This window comes from Cricetulus griseus, chromosome 2 (genome assembly GCF_003668045.3).
Source record: "Cricetulus griseus strain 17A/GY chromosome 2, alternate assembly CriGri-PICRH-1.0, whole genome shotgun sequence".
Lineage (NCBI taxonomy): Eukaryota > Metazoa > Chordata > Mammalia > Rodentia > Cricetidae > Cricetulus > Cricetulus griseus.
Genome location: NC_048595.1, coordinates 374,460,277 through 374,478,699, shown reverse-complemented (window position 1 = coordinate 374,478,699; position 18,423 = coordinate 374,460,277). Strand labels below are relative to the sequence as shown.

Below are 18,423 nucleotides of genomic sequence, written 5' to 3'. Positions count from 1 at the left end.
GCATACGTTGTAGGTACTGAGGATCTAACTCTGGGCCTAATTCTGGTATAGCAAGTACTTTATCCACTGATCTATCTCCTCAGCCCCTCACTTTCCTTGGGCATATCTCCTAAAAGGACAGGACTTCAGGTTACTTTCTGCAAGAGCTTCCTTCACCTAAGTTTAGTCTCATGGCTACACCTAACCACAGCGAGGTAGGAGGAAGTCTCTTCTGACAGCTGTTCACGGTCATGTGCCAGAATGAAAACTAAGGTTTGATTACTAAGGAAGGGGATATTCCTAGCATTCTGAGCCTTAGTGCCTGTCCTAGTGTTCTCACCGTGCAGTCATATGGCTTTGAAGACCTTCTGCAGCCTCCCTGGGGGCTTCCTATCCAGTGAGCCTCGTTATCCAGTAATATGACAAAGGCCTTAAATTTACACATCTGTGTGCCTTTGCTATTACTCTTTAAATTCAGTAATACGGAACAATAAGGGTCAGTTCATTCTGTTTTAACTTTGAGGATTTAGAAAAATGTGCACAAGTTTGCATGAAGTGTTGGGAGTGTTCCTACCACTGCACATGTGTAATGATAAGACAGCTTTGTGGACTCAGGTGGCCAGTTCAGCCATTTTGCTGTTTTCCATTTCAGGGTTGTTTTGTCGTCCTCCCCACCCCCCCAACTCCCCCCCTTTTTTTTTCTTTTTTCTTTTTGGTTTTTCGAGACAGGGTTTCTCTGGGTAGCTTTGGAGCCTATCCTGGCACTCGCTCTGTAGACCAGGCTGGCCTCGAACTCACAGAGATCCGCCTGCCTCTGCCTCCTGAGTGCTGGGAATAAAGGCGTGCACCACCAATGCCCGGCCCCCTTAGTTTTTTGAGACAGGGTTTTTCTGTGCCAATAGTCCACTCTGTCCTAAACTAGCTTTGTGGATCAGGTTGGCCTCGAACTCACAGAGATCCACCTGCCTCTGCCTCTGCCTCCCAAGTGCTGGGACTAAAGGTGTGCACCACCACTGCCAGGCTTCAGTTTCAGGGTTTGTTTGTTTATTTTTGTTTTTAATGTTTTAAACAGATAAAACATGAGTGAAACATTTAAATGTCTGAAAAAGGAAACTCAATTTTTAGAAAGGATTGATTATATTTTGGTTTTTCAAAGCATGGATAAGCCATTGATTATACATTTTGTGGTGAATATGGACTCAAACCCCACCCCCCACCCCCAGCCTGCATCTGACTCCTGATTGCTGGGATTAAAGGTATGTGCCACCATTGCCCAGCCAAGATTGTTACCATCTTCCTTCCTTCCTTCCTTCCTTCCTTCCTTTCCTTCCTTCCTTCTTCCCCTCCCTCCCTCCCTCCCTCCCTCCCTCCCTCCCTCCCTCCTCCCTCCCTCCCCCTCTCTCTCTTTTAATTTATTTTTTATTTAAATTAGAAACAAGCTTCTTTTACGTGCCAATCTCAGTTACCTCTCCCCTCCTCCCCTGCCCCCTACCAACCTCCTATCCCAACCCCTTTCTGCTCCCCAGGAAGGGTGAGGCCTTCCATGGGGGATCTTCAAAAAAGTCTGTCATATCATTTGGAGCAGGGTCTAGACCCTCCCTCTTGTATCTAAGCTGAGAGAGTATCCCTCTATGTGGAGAGGGCTCCCAAAGCCCATTTGTGTACTAGGGGTAAATACTGATCTACTATCAGTGGCCTCATAAATTGTCCAGACCTCCAAACTGACCTCCTCCCTCAGGGGGTCTGGAACAGTCCTATGTTGGTTTCCCAGCTATCAGTCTGGGGTCCATGAGCAACCCCTTGTTCAGGTCAGCTGTTTCTGTGGGTCTCTCAAGCCTAGTCTTGACCCCTTTGCTCATCAACCCTTCCTCTCTGCAACTGGATTCCAGGAGTTCAGCTCAGTGTTTAGCTGTGGGTGTCTGCTTCTGCTTCAATCAGCTACTGGATGAAAGCTCTAGATTGGCATATAAGGTAGTCATCAATCTCATTATCAGAAAAGGGCTTTTAAGGTAGCCTCTCGACTATTGCTTAGGTTGTTATAGTTGGGGTTATCCTTGTATCTGGACATTTCCCTAGTGCCAGAATTTTCTTTAAACCTATAATGTCTCCCTCTATGATGCTATCCCTTTTCTTGCTCTCATCCATTCCTCCCCTGACTAGATCTTCCTGCTCCTTCATGACTTCCCCTCCCCTCCCCTTCTCCCTTTCTCTTTCTTCTAACTCCCTCTCCCCTCCCCCCATGATTCCCAGTAGCTTAGGAGATCTTATCCCTTTCCCCTTCTCCAGGGGACTATGTGTGTCTCTCTTAGGTTCCTCCTTGTTCCTAGCTTCTCTGTTGGTGTAGATTGTAGGCTGGCAATCCCCTGTTCCATGTTTAAAATCCATATATGAGTGAGTACATACCATTTTTGTCTTTTTGTGACTGGGTTACCTCACTTAGGATGGTTTCTTCTAGTTTCATCCATTTGCCTTTGAATTTCAAGATTCCATTGTTCTTTTTTGTTTGTTTGTTTTAAGATTTATTTATTTATTTATTATGTATATAGTGTTCTGCCTGCATGTATCCCTGCAGGACAGAAGAGGGCACTGGATCTCATTACAGATGATTGTGTGCCAGCCACTATGTGGTTGCTGGGAATTGAACTCAGGACTTCGGGAAAAGTAGCCAGTGCTCTTAATTGCTGAGCCTTCTCTCCAACCCTGATTGTTACCTTTAAAAAAAAACTAATAACAAGCTGGGTGGTGGTGGCACATACCTTTAATCCCAGTACTCGTGAGGCAGAGGCAGCTGGATCTCTGTGAGTTCAAGACCAACCTGGTCTACAAGAGCTGGTTCCAGACAGCCTCCAAAGCCACAGAGAAACCCTGTCTTAAAAAAAAAAAAAAAAAAACAAAAGAGGAGGAGGAGGAGGAGGAGGAGGAGGAGGAAGAACCACTAATAACAAATTTATTTGAGTCAGTCTTTAAAAAGCACACAGTGGCCACCTGAGAAGTTGCCATCCTGTTCCTTCCTCTAAAGCAACGGTTCTCAAAATGTAGATCGTCACCCCTTTGAAGGGTGTTGAACAACCCTTCCATAGGGTTTCATATCAGATATCCTGCATATCAGATATTTATACTATGATTCATAACATTAGCAAAATTACAAAGTAATAATGAAAATAATTTATGGTTGGGGTCACTACAGCATGAAGAACAGTTACGTTATTAAAGGGTCGCAACTTTAGGAAGGTTGAGAACCACAGCTTCAAAGCTATTGGTGTTTCAGTCTTGTGTATGGCTCTTTCTCTTTTTTAAATAATTGGTAGTGTGATGTGTATCACTCTGAACCTTTCTCTTTTCACTTGTGATATATCTCAGGCTATGTTGTGTGACACTATTTAATGTCCCCCATACTCCCATAGTGTTTTGTTGTATGGCTCAACCATAGTACAAGAAAGCTAGGGGGCTTGTCTTACTCTCATAGATACCTGCTTTGTAAGCAGCATTTGCTCATGCTAGGTAGACTGAAGTCTTAAATTTAACCACTCAGGACAGTTTTAGATGTTTTTTTTTGTTTTTGTTTTTGTTGTTGAATATCCTTACTAGCTGAGAGGATTTCCCCCTTTGAAAACTAAGATGCTTAAGATTTAGTTGTTGGAAGTAAGTCCTTTAAGAAAGTGCTGCATCGCTGGGCATTGGTGGCGCATGCCTTTAATCCCATGCCTTTAATCTGGGAGGCAGAGGCAGGTGGATCTCTGTGAGTTTGAGGCCAGCCCAGTCTACAGATCGAGTGCCAGGATAGGTTCCAGAGCTACACAGAGAAACCCTGTCTTGAAACCCCCCCCCCAAAAAAAGTGCATAACTATTTCTTTTCAACAGTGAAATGTAGGCACTTCTGGAAATGGATCTTAACGTAACTGTCAACATCTGCATTGCCTGGGAGTGTCGCTCTGTGCTGTGGGCATGGGGGCTAATGTTCCTTACTAAATGCCATTTTTGCCCTGTTTTCTGTGCCTTTTGCAACTTTCCCTTTGGGTCTTTTTACTTCTAGAACAGTACCTTATTTCCTACTACTCCCTACATTCCTTTCCTCATTTGCCTTTTGAATTCAGTACGCAGTTAGCCAGATCATCAGGACAGAAGTTCTAACCTCAAGTTAGAACAAAGGCCACAGGAACTTTCCCACCTGGAAGGCACACACAATAGTGTCATCTTTGTATATGAGTCCTTCTGCTTCCTGGTTGTCACCATTCTGTAATAGCTCTGGACAGCTTTCTGTTGGTGAAAATGTTTTGTAGTTGCCACTGTGATGTCTACCTGCCATGTGTGGCACTTGACTGTGGCTGAGAAATTGAGTAATTTGAATACTTACATAGGACCAACTCATGATTTTAGACTCACATGTGCCCAATTTGATTAGAGTGCTGTTTCACTTGGGTGATTTTAGCATACTGAGAATAAATTTACAGCATTGGAAATGAGGCAGTTTGGAATGTTGATAATTAAATTAGCTTAAAATAGGTGAGTATGTTGGAGCTTCTTTTAACACTAGTATTATTATTTTCAACTGTCATATTTTAAAGTCAGTGATGCCAGTGTTTATTTATGGTTTGTAGTGATGGTAAAGCTTTCTGTCCTTTGGTAACTAGGAGGAAATTAGTAGCACTCAATTTTATTTATAGGACTTGCTTAGACAGTTGCTGAATGCCAGAAATGCCTACGAATAACTTTGACCTTCCATAACAAAGAGGCAAGGGATAAAATAAATGTTTCGTGATAGAAGGTCTCATTTGTGCCTGTCTGACACACAAAGTACTGCTTTCTAAAGGAGATACTAGCCACAGACAAGGGAGAAAAAAATGTTTAAAGAGTTTTTGGAGCTGTCAGGAAGAAAAGAAACAGGACATGATGATAGAAGACCAAGGGTTGGGAGAAAGGGCCTCATCTAGATAGTAGCTGGGGAGTCTTATTTCAGGGAAGGATGTTTAAGACTTGAAAGATAAGAGGAGTCAGCCTTGCCAAGAACAAAGGTTGATTGTAGAGGGGTTTGGAGATGAAGGAATAAAGGAGTTTAGAGTTTGGAGGAGAGGGATGGAGTTTACTTGGTCAGGAGCTAAACATAAGACCCCAGTCTATTCAGAGCAGTGTTAGAGAGGAGATAATGGTTTGAGGAGAGGTTGGAGTGTTGGGAACCTTGCAGTACACAGAGGACATTAAAGGAGTTTGGTTAGAAAAAACAAATCCCTTTGTATTCTGACATTATAGAAGAAGTGAGTAGTGTGTGCTATGATCTTGTTTAGTGGCTGCAGTAAGATATTTTGAGGGGGGAACTGTAACAGAAACGGGAAAAGTATTGTGAGGTTCAGGAAAGAGATGTTACCCTCTTGAGTTGTGAGAGCCACATCAAGAGAAATCAAATGTTTAGGGTACAGGAAGGATCCTTGTTCTTGTACTTGACAGGTGGTGCCACTTGTTGAGGTAGGGAATGGCAGGAGCATGCTAGATTTCAGAGGTGATGGTGGTAGTGACAGGTTAAGGAGCCAGTTTTGAGCATGTAGTATTTTGTCATGCCTGTGGGACAGTCAAGTAGTGATACTGGAACATGAGCAGGGAGGCAGTCCAGGCAGTAATGTCACTTGGTCATTAATAGCATGATGGATGCAATGGGAACAGAGGAGACAATATAGAGAGAAGAGAATGACTTAGATTGAGCAACAAGTATTTTCTTATGAGGGAAAAGCCTCACTCTCCCAAAAGTCACTGGGGAGTAACCAGTGATAATGTTAAAACGACACAGTCCCCAAGCTGTAGCACGTCCCAAACTAGAGACTATTTATAAAAGACTATCAGCTTAGTTGACTCTTGCTAAAAAGCCAGGTGATTTCATTGGGTTAGGTGACATGGAAGAGTTAGTCTGAGTTGACTTGATGAGTGTAGGACGTGGAAACTTGGGTTGGAAGAAGGTGAAGAAGAGACAGATCTAGACAACATGTTGCTTTGAGTTCTGCTGTGAAGCAGCGATCGAGAAAGGGGATGGCAGGTAGCTGAAAGGGCGTGAGCTATTGATGGAGTCAAAGGAGAACCTTCAATAACCGTGCTGTATCTAGCCCAACCTGTGATTGGAAATTTAGATTTAAACTCATAGAGATTGATGCAACAGACTGGGGGTCAAGATGGACCACTTGCTGTGCCACAGGCTGCCACATTTCACAATTCAGGATATTCCCAGTCCAACTTCCAAAGTCAAGAACTCATTTTCATGATGTCCCTCAGTTTTTGAGAGCAGAAAGGGAGGTTTTCAGAAGGTGAGGGTAAGTGTTTCTTCTCTGTCCATGATCAGCAAAGACGTGAGGTTTTCTATAGTGACATAGGAAAGAGTGGGTGGATGGAGAGAGTCAAGTTTTCACCTAGGCACTTAGGGGATAGCATACATGTGCCATACTTGGTGGAAAAATACTTTTCCCTTTTCCTTTTGGTGAAATGTAAGCAGATGTGTACATCTCTAGGCAGAACTGAAGATTTGGTAGTGAGAAGACACTTTTCTTCTCTTTTAAAATGTCCAATAAATATAGTATTAGAGAGCATCAACTAAGAGTAGGTGGTAGGGAGAGAGTGAGACGGGTTCGGCAGTCATGGTAGATCACCCATTTACAGTATGCAGTTGTGAACACAGTGACATCAGCTTGTGTCATTGAGCTGGTGGGTGCATAGGCAAAGAAGACAGGGACTTGTGCTCCACCAGGATGCGATTTTGCTGGCAGTGACAGAGCAAATACAAGGCAGGGGTTATAATTATGGTTCTTGAATCAAAATTGGACAGAGGCAGTGGAAGTCAAAACTGGAATGGTTAGGCAGTACAAAGCGACTGGGGTAGGAAGTCTTCTTGAGGTCTCAAATTGTGTGTGGGTGGGTACTAGAGAAAGTAAGAAGTTTAGGGGGGTTCTTTGAAGTATTTGAAGCAGGGTCCCCAAGATAATGAAGTTTTGGGGGATGGTGGCCCTGGTTTCTTTGCCTTGGAATTGGAGAAAGAAACTTAACAGATGTCCTGATGCCATTGCCAAGAAGCCAACTTTGAGAGTTTCCCCCTTTTTTTTAATGTATATAACTAGAGCTTATTTTAGCTGTCCTAGAACATAGTCACACCTCACAGGACCTTTTTGTCACCTACAGTATGCTAATAGTATATTCTAGTCACAGTCCTGGTCTTTGTTTTCAGTTTCCATAATAGGCAGAGGTACAATGCAGGGTGACATCACAGTGACCTTGCCAGTCTCATTTGTTGGTGAGTAGGTATGGCATAAAATTGATCGTTGTCTTGTGCTCAACTTACATCTGCTTTAGTCAGTGTTGTGAGAGTGTGACTGGGGTTTAACCTCTTTTGGCCTCATTTCCCTTTGATATTTGTAATAGATAAGGTCTACTTTCAGGAGTACTAGGAAGATGTAACTAGGTACTGAAAGTAGTTGTAGTTCACGAAGAGATTGGAGTGCAGGGTCTCTTTACTGACAGTCTTCAGTGAACCAGTGCTCTCCAGCCAGCTTCTGAGATTACCTAGGCAGGAAAAGCACTTGGAGCCCATGTTGTAGCATGTATCTTGAGCCTGTCTTTTGAGTGGGCCCCAAGAATCTCTGTATGTAAGAAACTGCTCCTCTGATAATGATGTCGGTGCTGGTCTTGGGGCACATTTTGAGTAGAGAACTGCCCTGTGGGAATCCCTGCTATTTTAAGCTGAGAGGAAATAAGGTAAAAAGAGGCTCATTCTTTTGGGCTTTTATTAAAAGTCAAATTCAGCTGGACCTCCTCCTATCTGATATCTCTAGCGTGCTTGCCTTGTTTATTTATTTGGCAGGATCTCATTTTGTAGACCTGGCCTCTATCTCTAAATTCTAGTATTGAAAGCATGTGCCACCATGTCCAGCCAACTAGCTTGCATTGTTGTAGTAAGGTTTATTATTTCTCCCAGGCCTACAAGTGAAAGAAATATAAAGTGTATATAGATGTTTGCCTCAGGTTCTTCTTAAATCTCAGTGCCTGACTTTTCAGGTGTGTTCTTGAGAACTTATGCTACCTCTCCATATATAGACACTTTACCCCAGTCACAGGGAGCTTACTCTTCATGGTATAAAATCCAGCGCTTCTGTAAAGCAGCAGTCATGGAGCTTGCTGAGGGTAGTGTTCTTGACAGCACCCACAAGCTGTTCTGAGTTAACTTTCTTTCCCAGAATCAAGCATGCTAGAGGTTTCTTCACACCTTCCCTGGAAGAATGCCTCCTCCAGTACTCAAATTGACCCATTTCCCCTGAACTAATACAGGGACTGATAGAATTCAGAGCACGGACACACAGGTGTCTGTGTGTGGGTTTTCAGGTAGCTGCTTACTGTGAAATCATTAGACCCTCTTGTGATGATGCCCAGGGCCCCACACATGCTACTCAAGCAGTTTTGCTCTGCTGTGTCCCCAGCTCCTTAACATGAATCATATGTAGCTATATTCCTTATTTGACTCTGGTGACTGGAAAGATTTTTTTTTTCTCCTTTTCTGTTTCTTTTGTTTAGAGGTAGAGAATGTGAGCGTGCATGGGCATGAACACACACAGGAGAGACTCCCTTAGCTTGTCGGTATTCTTCCTGTTTTCGAGGGAACAACACAGCAATTTGTTTCTACTATCCACCTAACTGAAAAGTTAGAATAAGGAAAGAATTGCATACATTTAAAACAAAAATTTTCATAGGGTTTCAAAGATGTTTCTAAGTGGTTTTATCTGTGAGAATTGTAAAGGTGGTTTTCTGATTTTTATGACATGTTTAGACTTTTCTTGCTTCATTTTGAGGATTTTTTTCCCCCCATGTAACTTTCTCTTGCTTTTTGTTTTATTTTTCAAGACAGGGTTTCTCTGTGTAACAGCTCTGCCTGTCCTGGAACTCCCGTTGTAGACTAGGCTGGCCTTGAATTCATAGAAATCCTCTTGCCTCTGCCTCTCAAATTCTGGAATCAAAGGCGTGGTCCACTTCACCCGTCTACAGATGTATTGTTATTTGTATCTTATCCCCTAAAATGAGACTATGACAGTTTGGACTTGATCATGTTTGTTTTATCGACGCCATAGTTGATGAATGATTAAAGAATAACAACAGTCTTAAGCTTGGTGTGGTAGCCTAGACTGGTACTTCAAGAATTTAGGAACTGAAGCAGAATTGCTGTGAGTTCATTGTTAACCTGGGCTACACAGTGACACCGTGTCTTACTCCCCTAATGTGATGTTAGCATGTTACTTCTTATAGAAGAGGGGCAGGGCTGGTGGCTTCAAATTTAGATCATTGTCTGGGAGACAGGAAAATTGCATGTACTGATTAACTGTAGCCATATTAAACATTTTAAATAACAGTTTGTTTAATTACGATTTGTTTTCTTAGGGCTGGAGAGTTTCTCAGAAAAATATTTGTTTTCTTGTTTTTTTGTTTTGTTTTTTTTTTTTTTGTTGTTGTTGTTGTTTTAAATTAAAACAAATCTAGCCGGGTGGTTAGTGGCCCACACCTTTAGTCCCAGCACTCTGCAGGCAGAGGCAGGCGGATCTCTGAGTTTGAGACCAGCCTGGTCTACAAGAACAAGTTCCAGGACAGCCTCCAAAACCACAGAGAAACCCTGTCTCAAAAAAACAAAAAACAAAAACCAATCTGGTCCCAGCTTTAAGCTTAGAGATTTTTTACTCTGCTTTTATACTAGAAAGGAGGCAACCTTGCCCTCAGAGGAAACAGAAAGAGGTTTCATGGGAAGAACAGAAAAGGTTGAGATCAGCGCTTCAGAACATGTGGGCCACAACCCCTTTGTGGGGGTTGCACATTAGATATCCTTCATATCAGATAATTTATCAGGCATGTGGGACCAGAGCAGCCAGCAAGTGCCAAAGATGGCCCGCCTTCCTGTGACTTTCAGCCCTTTACTCAGATTTCCCAGGCTGCAGGTAGGTGTATTTAAACATGTCAGATGCACTTGAAAGGCATTAGGCTTTGTTTTTGTTTGTTTTAAATTTGGTTTTGGTTTTCTTTAAATAAGTTAACCAAGCAGAATATTCCTCAAAAACACTAACATTTTGAGGATATTTTGTAGCTCTGTGCTAATCACTATGCAAAAGATTCCAGGGCCAGAATTAGATAAACTACACCTTAAAAGAATGCATGTGGAGAGAAGACTAGGATGGAAATACCTGTTGTAGAGGTGGTGGATGCTCTGTTAACATGCTCCAGGCCCATGAGGAGAGTCAAGTGCCTGTAGGGTGGGCTTTGGTTCTGTTTTGTTTTGTTAGTCTCTTGAGACAGGGTTTCACTTTGTAGCACTGGCTGTTTAGCTTTAGATTGTAGGATCTTCTTTCTGTCTCTGACTCCTGAGTGTTAGGAGTGGGAGTGCCTTTGAGTTCAAACGTGGCATAGTGAGTCGGGGAGGTCAGAAAAGTGTGTGGGCATTGGTGGGTGGGGGCAAATCCAGCTGTTTTTGGAATAAAAAGCACTAGGACAAGTGATTTGCTAAACGTGGTCATAATGGTCAATGGTCATAATGAGTAGAAGATTTGGCATGCAGAAGATATAGTGTTTAAATTGAATTAAACTTAGGAAATGGGTGACCAGAATTTGTGGCATAGGTTTACACAGTATATGCCTTTATCTAATTACAGTCCCACAAAGTGTTACACCTGTCTTCTTTGGTTGAAGAATTTAGACCCAGACCTTGTACCCTGCTTACCCTGCTCTGTCTGCATGCTCAGGTAAAGTGTCTGTGTAGCACGCTAGATGTCCCAGAGTTATGTGAATCTAAAAGCCCTTGTTGCTGGTCCTTTCAGACAGAAGGCTGTGTTAAGTAGGGGCAGTAGTGATGGCAGCAAGGACTAATAATGATGAAGATGAAAAGCCTTTTTTTTTTTTTTTTGAAGTGTGTAGCTAAATTTTCCTGTATTTAAAAATCTTATAGATTGAGAAGTTTTAGTGGTAAAATGACAAAAAACATAGTGGGCTCCAGGCCAGTGTCATGGAAAGGGAATGTAGAAGCCTAGCAGATTCTCTGTGTGTGCCCAGCCTCTGCCAGAGGACCTAGAAAAATCAGGACAGGGGTAAGCTTGGTGCATTTGCCTTGATCTTGGAGGGCGGAGTTTGTTGATTGCATCACTCATGTTTGAACTAATTTATGTCTAGCATTAGAACCTGGTGTTGGTTGTTCACCACCAATCTCGCCCAGTCCTGCTTTTTGCAATCTTTGTGAGTGGCAATTGTGCTTCTAGAAAGAGAATGACAGAGAGATTCCCTGAAGGCAGATACAGAGAGTGTGTGCTGTACACTCCAGTTTAGACACTTGGGCCGGGAACTCCCTGAGGGGCGGGGGAGGGGGAGAGGGAGGAGAGAACAACAGAGCAGTCGGCTGGAGAGGAGGGAGGAGGGGGGAGAAAACTGGTGCTTTTTTATTTAAAGAAGACTTTTTAACTCAGGTGATTTTAGGGGTTCTCCCAACTTGATCCCTTGACCCCCATTCTGGTATCCTTTTTCCTCTGGTTCACTGACGTGCCTTTTTGCAGTCCAGGCTCAACGCCAGCTGAGTCTGCAGCGGCTCTGCCATGATGTACCTCTGGGTGAGTAGAGTGCTGTGGTGAGGCTTGCGCTTGCACATATAAGGAGTGGAAAGCCGAGGTTCTGTTCCTGCACATCGGCTCCACAGAGTGCAGGCCATAGCCCCTTCTCGAACAGGTGTGAGGGCCATTGAACCCCGCAGATTATAATATTGGAGTCTGGTTTCTAAGTGTTGTTTATCTTGTTAGATGTCTTGCAAGGGCTGAGCTCCCAGAGCAGTGCTGTCCCCTGGGCTTGTTAGGTTTGGAGAAGGCAAGTGGGCAGGTGACAATAGCTGGAGGCTTCAGGAGTGGCAGTCTTCCCTGTGGGTCAGGATGGGCTTTCGTGTTAAGTGTTGAGAACGCTGGCCTTGATAATCAAGCCACATCTGTAGCACCAGTAGATGGCACAGTCCTTAATACGCTGTTGTGAGTTTTTATCTGATAATTACTGTCCTTCTCAGTTGTCTTGTGGAATAGGTCATTGTTGTTACTGAAACTATGAGGAAAGTATTTAAGTCACAGAGAGTGACTTCATGGTTAAAGGCAATACCCATGGCAGCTGGAATAGTAATTAATAACCAGCCATTATAAAGCATTTTACATTTGTAAAGCCAGAACTTTATATGTACCTTACTTTATTTTAATGTGCTGGTAATTGTGGCATTGTAATGTAGGATGGAGTGAACATTCTATAGTTAGAGAAGTTTATAAATGGTGAAATATAAAAAACTTTTCGGAAAGTGTCAGGGAAGAGAATACAGAGTCCTCTTCCCCCTTTTGCTTTTAGTTGTAAAAATACTAGCATCAGTAATCCCTTGTAAAGATGGCGAAAGCTGTCTTTAGTAGACAGCTGTTGTGTGTTGCTAAGGGAGCCTATTATTCCATGTGATGCCTTTGGCTTCTAGCCAGGTTTTGGAAGTTTCGCTTTGCCCTTTGCCCTTCAGCCCAGCTGTCTGGAATTGCAGGAACCTACTTGGCTCCAGGAAGCTACATTCGTAAATGCCAGAAGCCAACATTTTAACGATGTGAAGATGGAGCTGGGTCACAGAATGTGTATCTGTATGGTGTGTCGGAGAGGCTTCTTTACTGTTTCTCCTTTCCATTTGAATATAACCTTGAAATGTAATTTCCTCCCCTTTATTGATTTATTTTTGTAGTACCGTACTTAGGAGAACTCAGGGGTTTGCTGGTACACTAATGCACACTAAGTAGTTTTCATTGGGTGAGGAATTGATCCACATCCTTCTCTGGAAGGGTGGGCTCCTCTATCTTTTGGTTGTTTTAAGAGAAGTTATGAAGGGGTATGAATTGAATTAATCTCATTTCAGCTTACCTAGACTTGATGAAAGTGACCCTTATTATTTCTTCTCTGTGTTACCATTACACATGTATTTATCTTAGTCTCTTTACTATAGCCCTAGAACAGCTTGCCAACTAATACACCACATGTTGCATTGAGATGCTGTTATGCCAAGAGAACTGGAACAGCCAAAGGGTCTTGTGACTTCCCTGGTTATATTGACCATCTGCATCTGTGGTTGCTACTGTGTGCCATAAACTTTCTTTATTCATCTGTCTGTCTATCTGTTTACTCATTAAGACATTGTCTCTTTATGTAGTCCTGGAATTCTGTGTAGAACAGGCTGGGCTTGAACACACAGAGATCCTCCTGCCTCTGCCTCCTAAGTGCTGGAGTTAAAGATGTGTGCCACCAAGCCTGTTCATAACAATGTTAATTTTCAGGGATAGAGAGTAAAGTACTTTATGTACAAGCATAAGGACCTGAGTTCATATCTCCAGCTCCCATGGAAAAGAAATTCCTGTATGGCAGTGTATACTGTAACCTCAGCACTGGGGGAGGGGGAGGGAGTAGAGACAGAAAAATTGGCCAGCCCATCTAATTAAAAATGATCACCAGATTCTGTGAGAGACCATATAGAGGATGATACCCCAGTGTCATCCTCTGGTCACCACATGCACACACACAAATCTCCCCCACCCCAAGCTATTTATTATGTTTATTGTGACACCTGAATGTTTGGGTGGTGTTTGCACCAAAAATTCTCTTTACCATTTTCATTGACTAGCCCATAGACAGCCAGCAGAATCATAACTGTCCAACCCCTGAACATAGAGGAGGTTATCTAGTGGTCAAGGACTAAGCAGAAATTCCTGTGATGCTGTATGGAGGAAAATTTACTGGGGTGGAAATGGTAGGTTAGAGCTCTGCTCTAGGTTTATCCTGGGACATGGTAGTCAGTGAATAACAGCTTGTGTGACTGTGAATAATCCTTTAACTGTTTTGTGCCTTAGCTTCTGTACTCATGAGACAGTAGAGTTAACCTGGAATGTTCCTGATTTTGAGAATTTTATATAGTAGTAAGTATACCCAAAAGGTGTGCTCTTTGAGCATAAGAAAGCTGTGAAGCCTATGCCATATGTATTATCTCCAACTGTCTGCTTGGTTCAGCATTAGCAATATGTCAGTAGCACTGTTTGTAGTGTTGCAGAAAAGTTGTTGAGCTAAGTTCAGTTGTCAGTACCTCTGAATGGTGTGAACGTTCATGTACCCTGTAATTGAAAGGTGAAGGTTACAGGCCATCTCAGTGTTGTAGTTTTTGCAGTTAAGTATATCTTACTAATTTGCCCATGTGTTTTTGGTGAATTTGGTGGTGTCATTAGGTGGCCTAATCTAGTGCAGAATTAGTGTTAGACACTTCACTGAATGCTGCTTGTGCCCTTCACAGTTGTGTGGCTGTGAACCAGTAACCTAACCTGCAAGCCTTAGTTTCGTTTGTTGAGCAGAGAAATTAATGCATACTACATGATTATCATTATTTGAGATGACCTATGAGTTACACGTGACATGGTGTGGGGGGTATACCGTAGATGCTCAGTAAAAAAATAGTACACAACACCTATTTATGTTTTGTCTTGTTTTGTTCCTTTGTTTTGACAGCCCTATGTAGCCCAAGATGGTCTCAAATTGAGTAGACAAAGATGGCTTTGAACTTCTAGCTCCCCCTCTCCCCCACTTCACCTTCCAGTTACTGAGATTATAGCATGCACCACCCTGCTCCTACAGGCCAGCTTTTTGCTTTGAATATTTGCATAAACAGTCTGGGAACCATCCCTGAACTTTTTTCCCATTGTTTAGAGGATGTCCTTGAATGCACATAGGGAGAACTTTGACAAACACAAATTAGTTTCATGTGAAATGTTCACCCCTTATTGAAATTTGAAGTGTTAGAGGGTAGGAAGCTTTTCAACTCTTTTGGGAGTATATGCCATACTATGGAGAGTCTTTATGTCACTTCTTCACCCTGTCTTCATCATTCCCAATGATGAAGACAAGGAAGAAAATCAAAGACTTGAGTCCTGTGTTAAGCAAACATGTTTGCTTGATGATTATGTGACTTTTATCACATACACAAAATTGTACTTGACTTTCCAAAATACGCAGAAGGCACAACCTACTCTCTAGTCCGAACTGAGCTTGGCTGGTCTGGCAGTAGGAGCTCTTACCCACATGCTGTATGGCTGGACTTCTAGATCTCATTTGAACTGTTGTTTGATCAACAGTCAATTCTGTCTTAAATCAATTCATCCATTGTTTAAGGAGTGCCTGCAATTAGTGGAACCAGCTGTTGCAAATACAAAGATAGTCGAAGACATCTTGTGCTCTTAAAGAGTAAATACAATGAGTGGAAAGTGTATATAACAGTGGGGATTATTGTCTGATTTTATTGAATTAAGAAAGTTCTTTTATGTATGCATTGTTTTCTTTCATCCTCACAACATTGCTAAAGGATGTCACTACTGCACAAATGAGGAAGAAGAGATCAAGAAAAAGTTCATGATACTTAGCAAATGGCAAGGCTGGAAACTCAACCTCATCTCTCTTAAAGAATGGCTCTTATTTCTTTAAGTAGCCATTGAGTCCTAACATGTCTGATGGACATATATGTACCACTTGCAGTCCTCAACAACTCTGGAAGTTCTCCATCCCTTCATTTTACAGACTAGAAAGCAGAAAACTGTGAGTCACAGTTAGGATTTGTGTCCTAAAGCACACCGAGCCATTCCTAACCTCTCTCTCACTTGTTTATTGGTTTCCTGTTGGCACCACTACACTCAGGATGACCCAAGAGTAGGGAAAATAAGGAAATGGAAATTCTGTTTTGATCACTACTGGTTACTTGAGACATGCTTCACAGGTTATGGAAAGGATGTGATAGTGCTTCGGAACATTCTTGGATTGTTCATGGAGTCTTTAGGGGGGAAAAGTCTCTTTTGGCCATTGTAGAAGAAAGTAGCAGCAACCCATGGATATCATAGACTGAACCGTGGTCTTGCTTGTGCTGTGCATCAGTGTGCAGCATTTTGGGGTGTTCAGATTTCCAAAACAGGATAGGTAGACTATTGTAATTTCTGTGAAAGTTTTCTGGAGGTTACTCTGTACAAAGCAGTAATCACAACACCTTTTTTTTTTTGTTTTGTTTTTTTTTTTTTTTTTTTTTTTTTTGTTTTTCAAGACAAGGTTCCTTTGTGTAGCTTTGGACCCTATCCTGGTATTCACTCTGGAGACCAGGCTGGCCTCGAACTCACAGAGATTCACCGGCCTCTGCCTCCCAAATTCTGGGAATAAAGGCGTGCGCCACCAATGCCTCACAACATCTTTTAAATGGAAGTTATATACTAATTTTTTAGTGTGCCCACCTTCCAGAAATCACTTGCCAATCTATAGGACTCTCTGGTCTATAGGACTAGAGAATGAGACAGTAGTAAATGTAGAAACTGTTCAGCTCAGATAAACATAAGGCTAGAAACTACAAATGGGTACTTGGCAGTGAAGAGCCTTAAAAGACTTTAGATGGGATTAGGAGTATATGAAATAGAATTTATAGTTCATTTCTGTTTTATTTTTATTTTTAAAAGCTATCTGTACAGGTTAAGGCAGAGTAAAAATGTGGTGAAGTACAGTGACTGTCGTGAAGCAGTCTCAGGGACAGGGCTGCTAGAAGTGGATCTCTGGGAGAAAGATTCAGAGGTAAAATAGGGTGTTGCCGTGATGTGGATGAATGACAGGTTTTTGTAGAAGGAAAGGTGAAGGGGGATCATGGACTTGATTTTGAATTTGATATTTTGGGGTAACTTTGAGATGTTCAGAGAGGAAATACCATTTAGATCGTTGTCTACCCAGGTCCAGGAAAACATGGAAAGATAGAGGTTAATTTGTGAAAAACTGCATGAAGTGTCACAGAAACTGCATGCTTAAATGAGACTAGCCTTAGGAGGAAATGGAGGGCAAGAAAGGAGTTAGTTTCTCATAGAATGGGATAAGCCCTGACAGGAAACAGGGAGCCTATTCTTCAGGAGTAAATCCAGGGTGTGGAAATCAAGGCAAGAGATTAGGGGTCAGCAGCATGGTGGTCGCTAGTGACTTTAACAAGAGTCATTTTGGGTGAATGATAAGGATAGAAACCTGCCTGTAATAGAGTCAGGTGAGAAGGCCATGGGGAGAGACAAGGGAATAAGATAGAAACAGTAGATGCAGAAGTTTGACTCTGAGGAATTCAGTGGGTAGCTAGGTGGGGGGGAGAAGCTATGTTCATATTGTTTTAAATACGAGAGGCTTAAGACTGGGAGCATAGCTCAGTGGTCAGGACTCTGGGTTTGATCTCAGGTACGCCAGGAATATAAAATAAAATACAGTAGACTATCATGTTAAAAACTGAACTGAGTACATCCATTAGAATAAGAGAAGTGAATATATGAGAGTACAGAGGATAATTGCTTGTGCCCTGAGAAAGTAGAATTGGCTTTAGGAGTAGGACAAGCTTAGGAGGAGAGAGATAAATAGTGGCTTGAGGAGTTAAAAGGATTTTCTAAAAGAGAATAAATAGGTTACCAAACACACACACACACACACACACACACACACACACACACACACACACACACACACACATTCATTTTCTCTCTCCCTCCCCCCTCCCTCTCCCTGCTTTTCTCCCTCTCTCCCTTCCTCTCTTCTTTCTCTCTTGTGTGTGTAGAACCTTAGAGAATTTTATAAAACTTGTGTTCAGGGGCTTAGTAGAATGGCAGTTATTGGTAAGATACATCACAGACACTTGGTTATCTAAAACACTTGAGATGTTTGAGTCAGCCTTGGTGGTGTGCTCCTGTAATCCCAGCACTCTGGAAGGTTGGGATAGAAGAGGACTGAAGAGTTCCATGCCAGCCTGTGCCATAAAGCAAGGCTTTGTCTCACAAAACAAATTAAAACATAGGAGAATGTTTATTCTAATAAAGTTCCACTAACAGATCTAAGCAAGGTCATCATCAGATTTATATATTAGAAAGATTACAAAAGCCTTCCTTGTTATTATAGAGTTTACAGTCTGAATAAATTTGGATTAGTACGTAACACTTTAGAAAGCCAGGCATGGTGGGTCACACCTGTAATGCAAGCACTTGGGAGGCCAAGGGAAAAAGAATCGCCTCGAGTTCAGAACCAGCTGGGGTACAAAGTGAGTGAGTTCTAGGCAGCCTGGACAACAGAGTGATAATCTACCCTTAAATGATTGAATGAATGAATGAGTGAGTGAGTGAATGAATGAATGAATGAATGAATTTGATGATTATATGAAAATACCAGGCATGGTAATATAGATGCTTTTCCCCACTGGGGAGTCAAGATGAGACAGGAATATTGGTCCCTGCAACTAACCTAATTGGTAATCTCCAGGCCAATGAGAGACCTATTTAAAAGGAAATGTCACCCCAGAGGATGTGTTCAGGCCTCTACACACACACACACACACACACACACACACACACGCACGCACGCACGCACGCACGCACA

The 18,423-nt window shown here is 42.3% G+C and overlaps 1 protein-coding gene across 15 annotated transcripts in view; it reads left to right on the top strand.

Annotated features, from left to right (window-relative positions):
* The window catches only part of Rbfox2 (RNA binding fox-1 homolog 2), a 249,525-nt gene that overhangs the window by 104,967 nt on the left and 126,135 nt on the right, over positions 1–18,423 (top strand). For 8 of the 15 annotated variants that reach the window (XM_035440732.1, XM_035440734.1, XM_035440735.1 and 5 more), the window contains exon 3: positions 10,632–10,721. The exons of the other annotated variants lie outside the window; for them this stretch is intronic. In XM_035440732.1, coding sequence (XP_035296623.1) covers positions 10,632–10,721 — 90 coding nt within the window. The remainder of the gene's footprint in view (positions 1–10,631; positions 10,722–18,423) is intronic. 15 annotated transcript variants of the gene reach the window in all.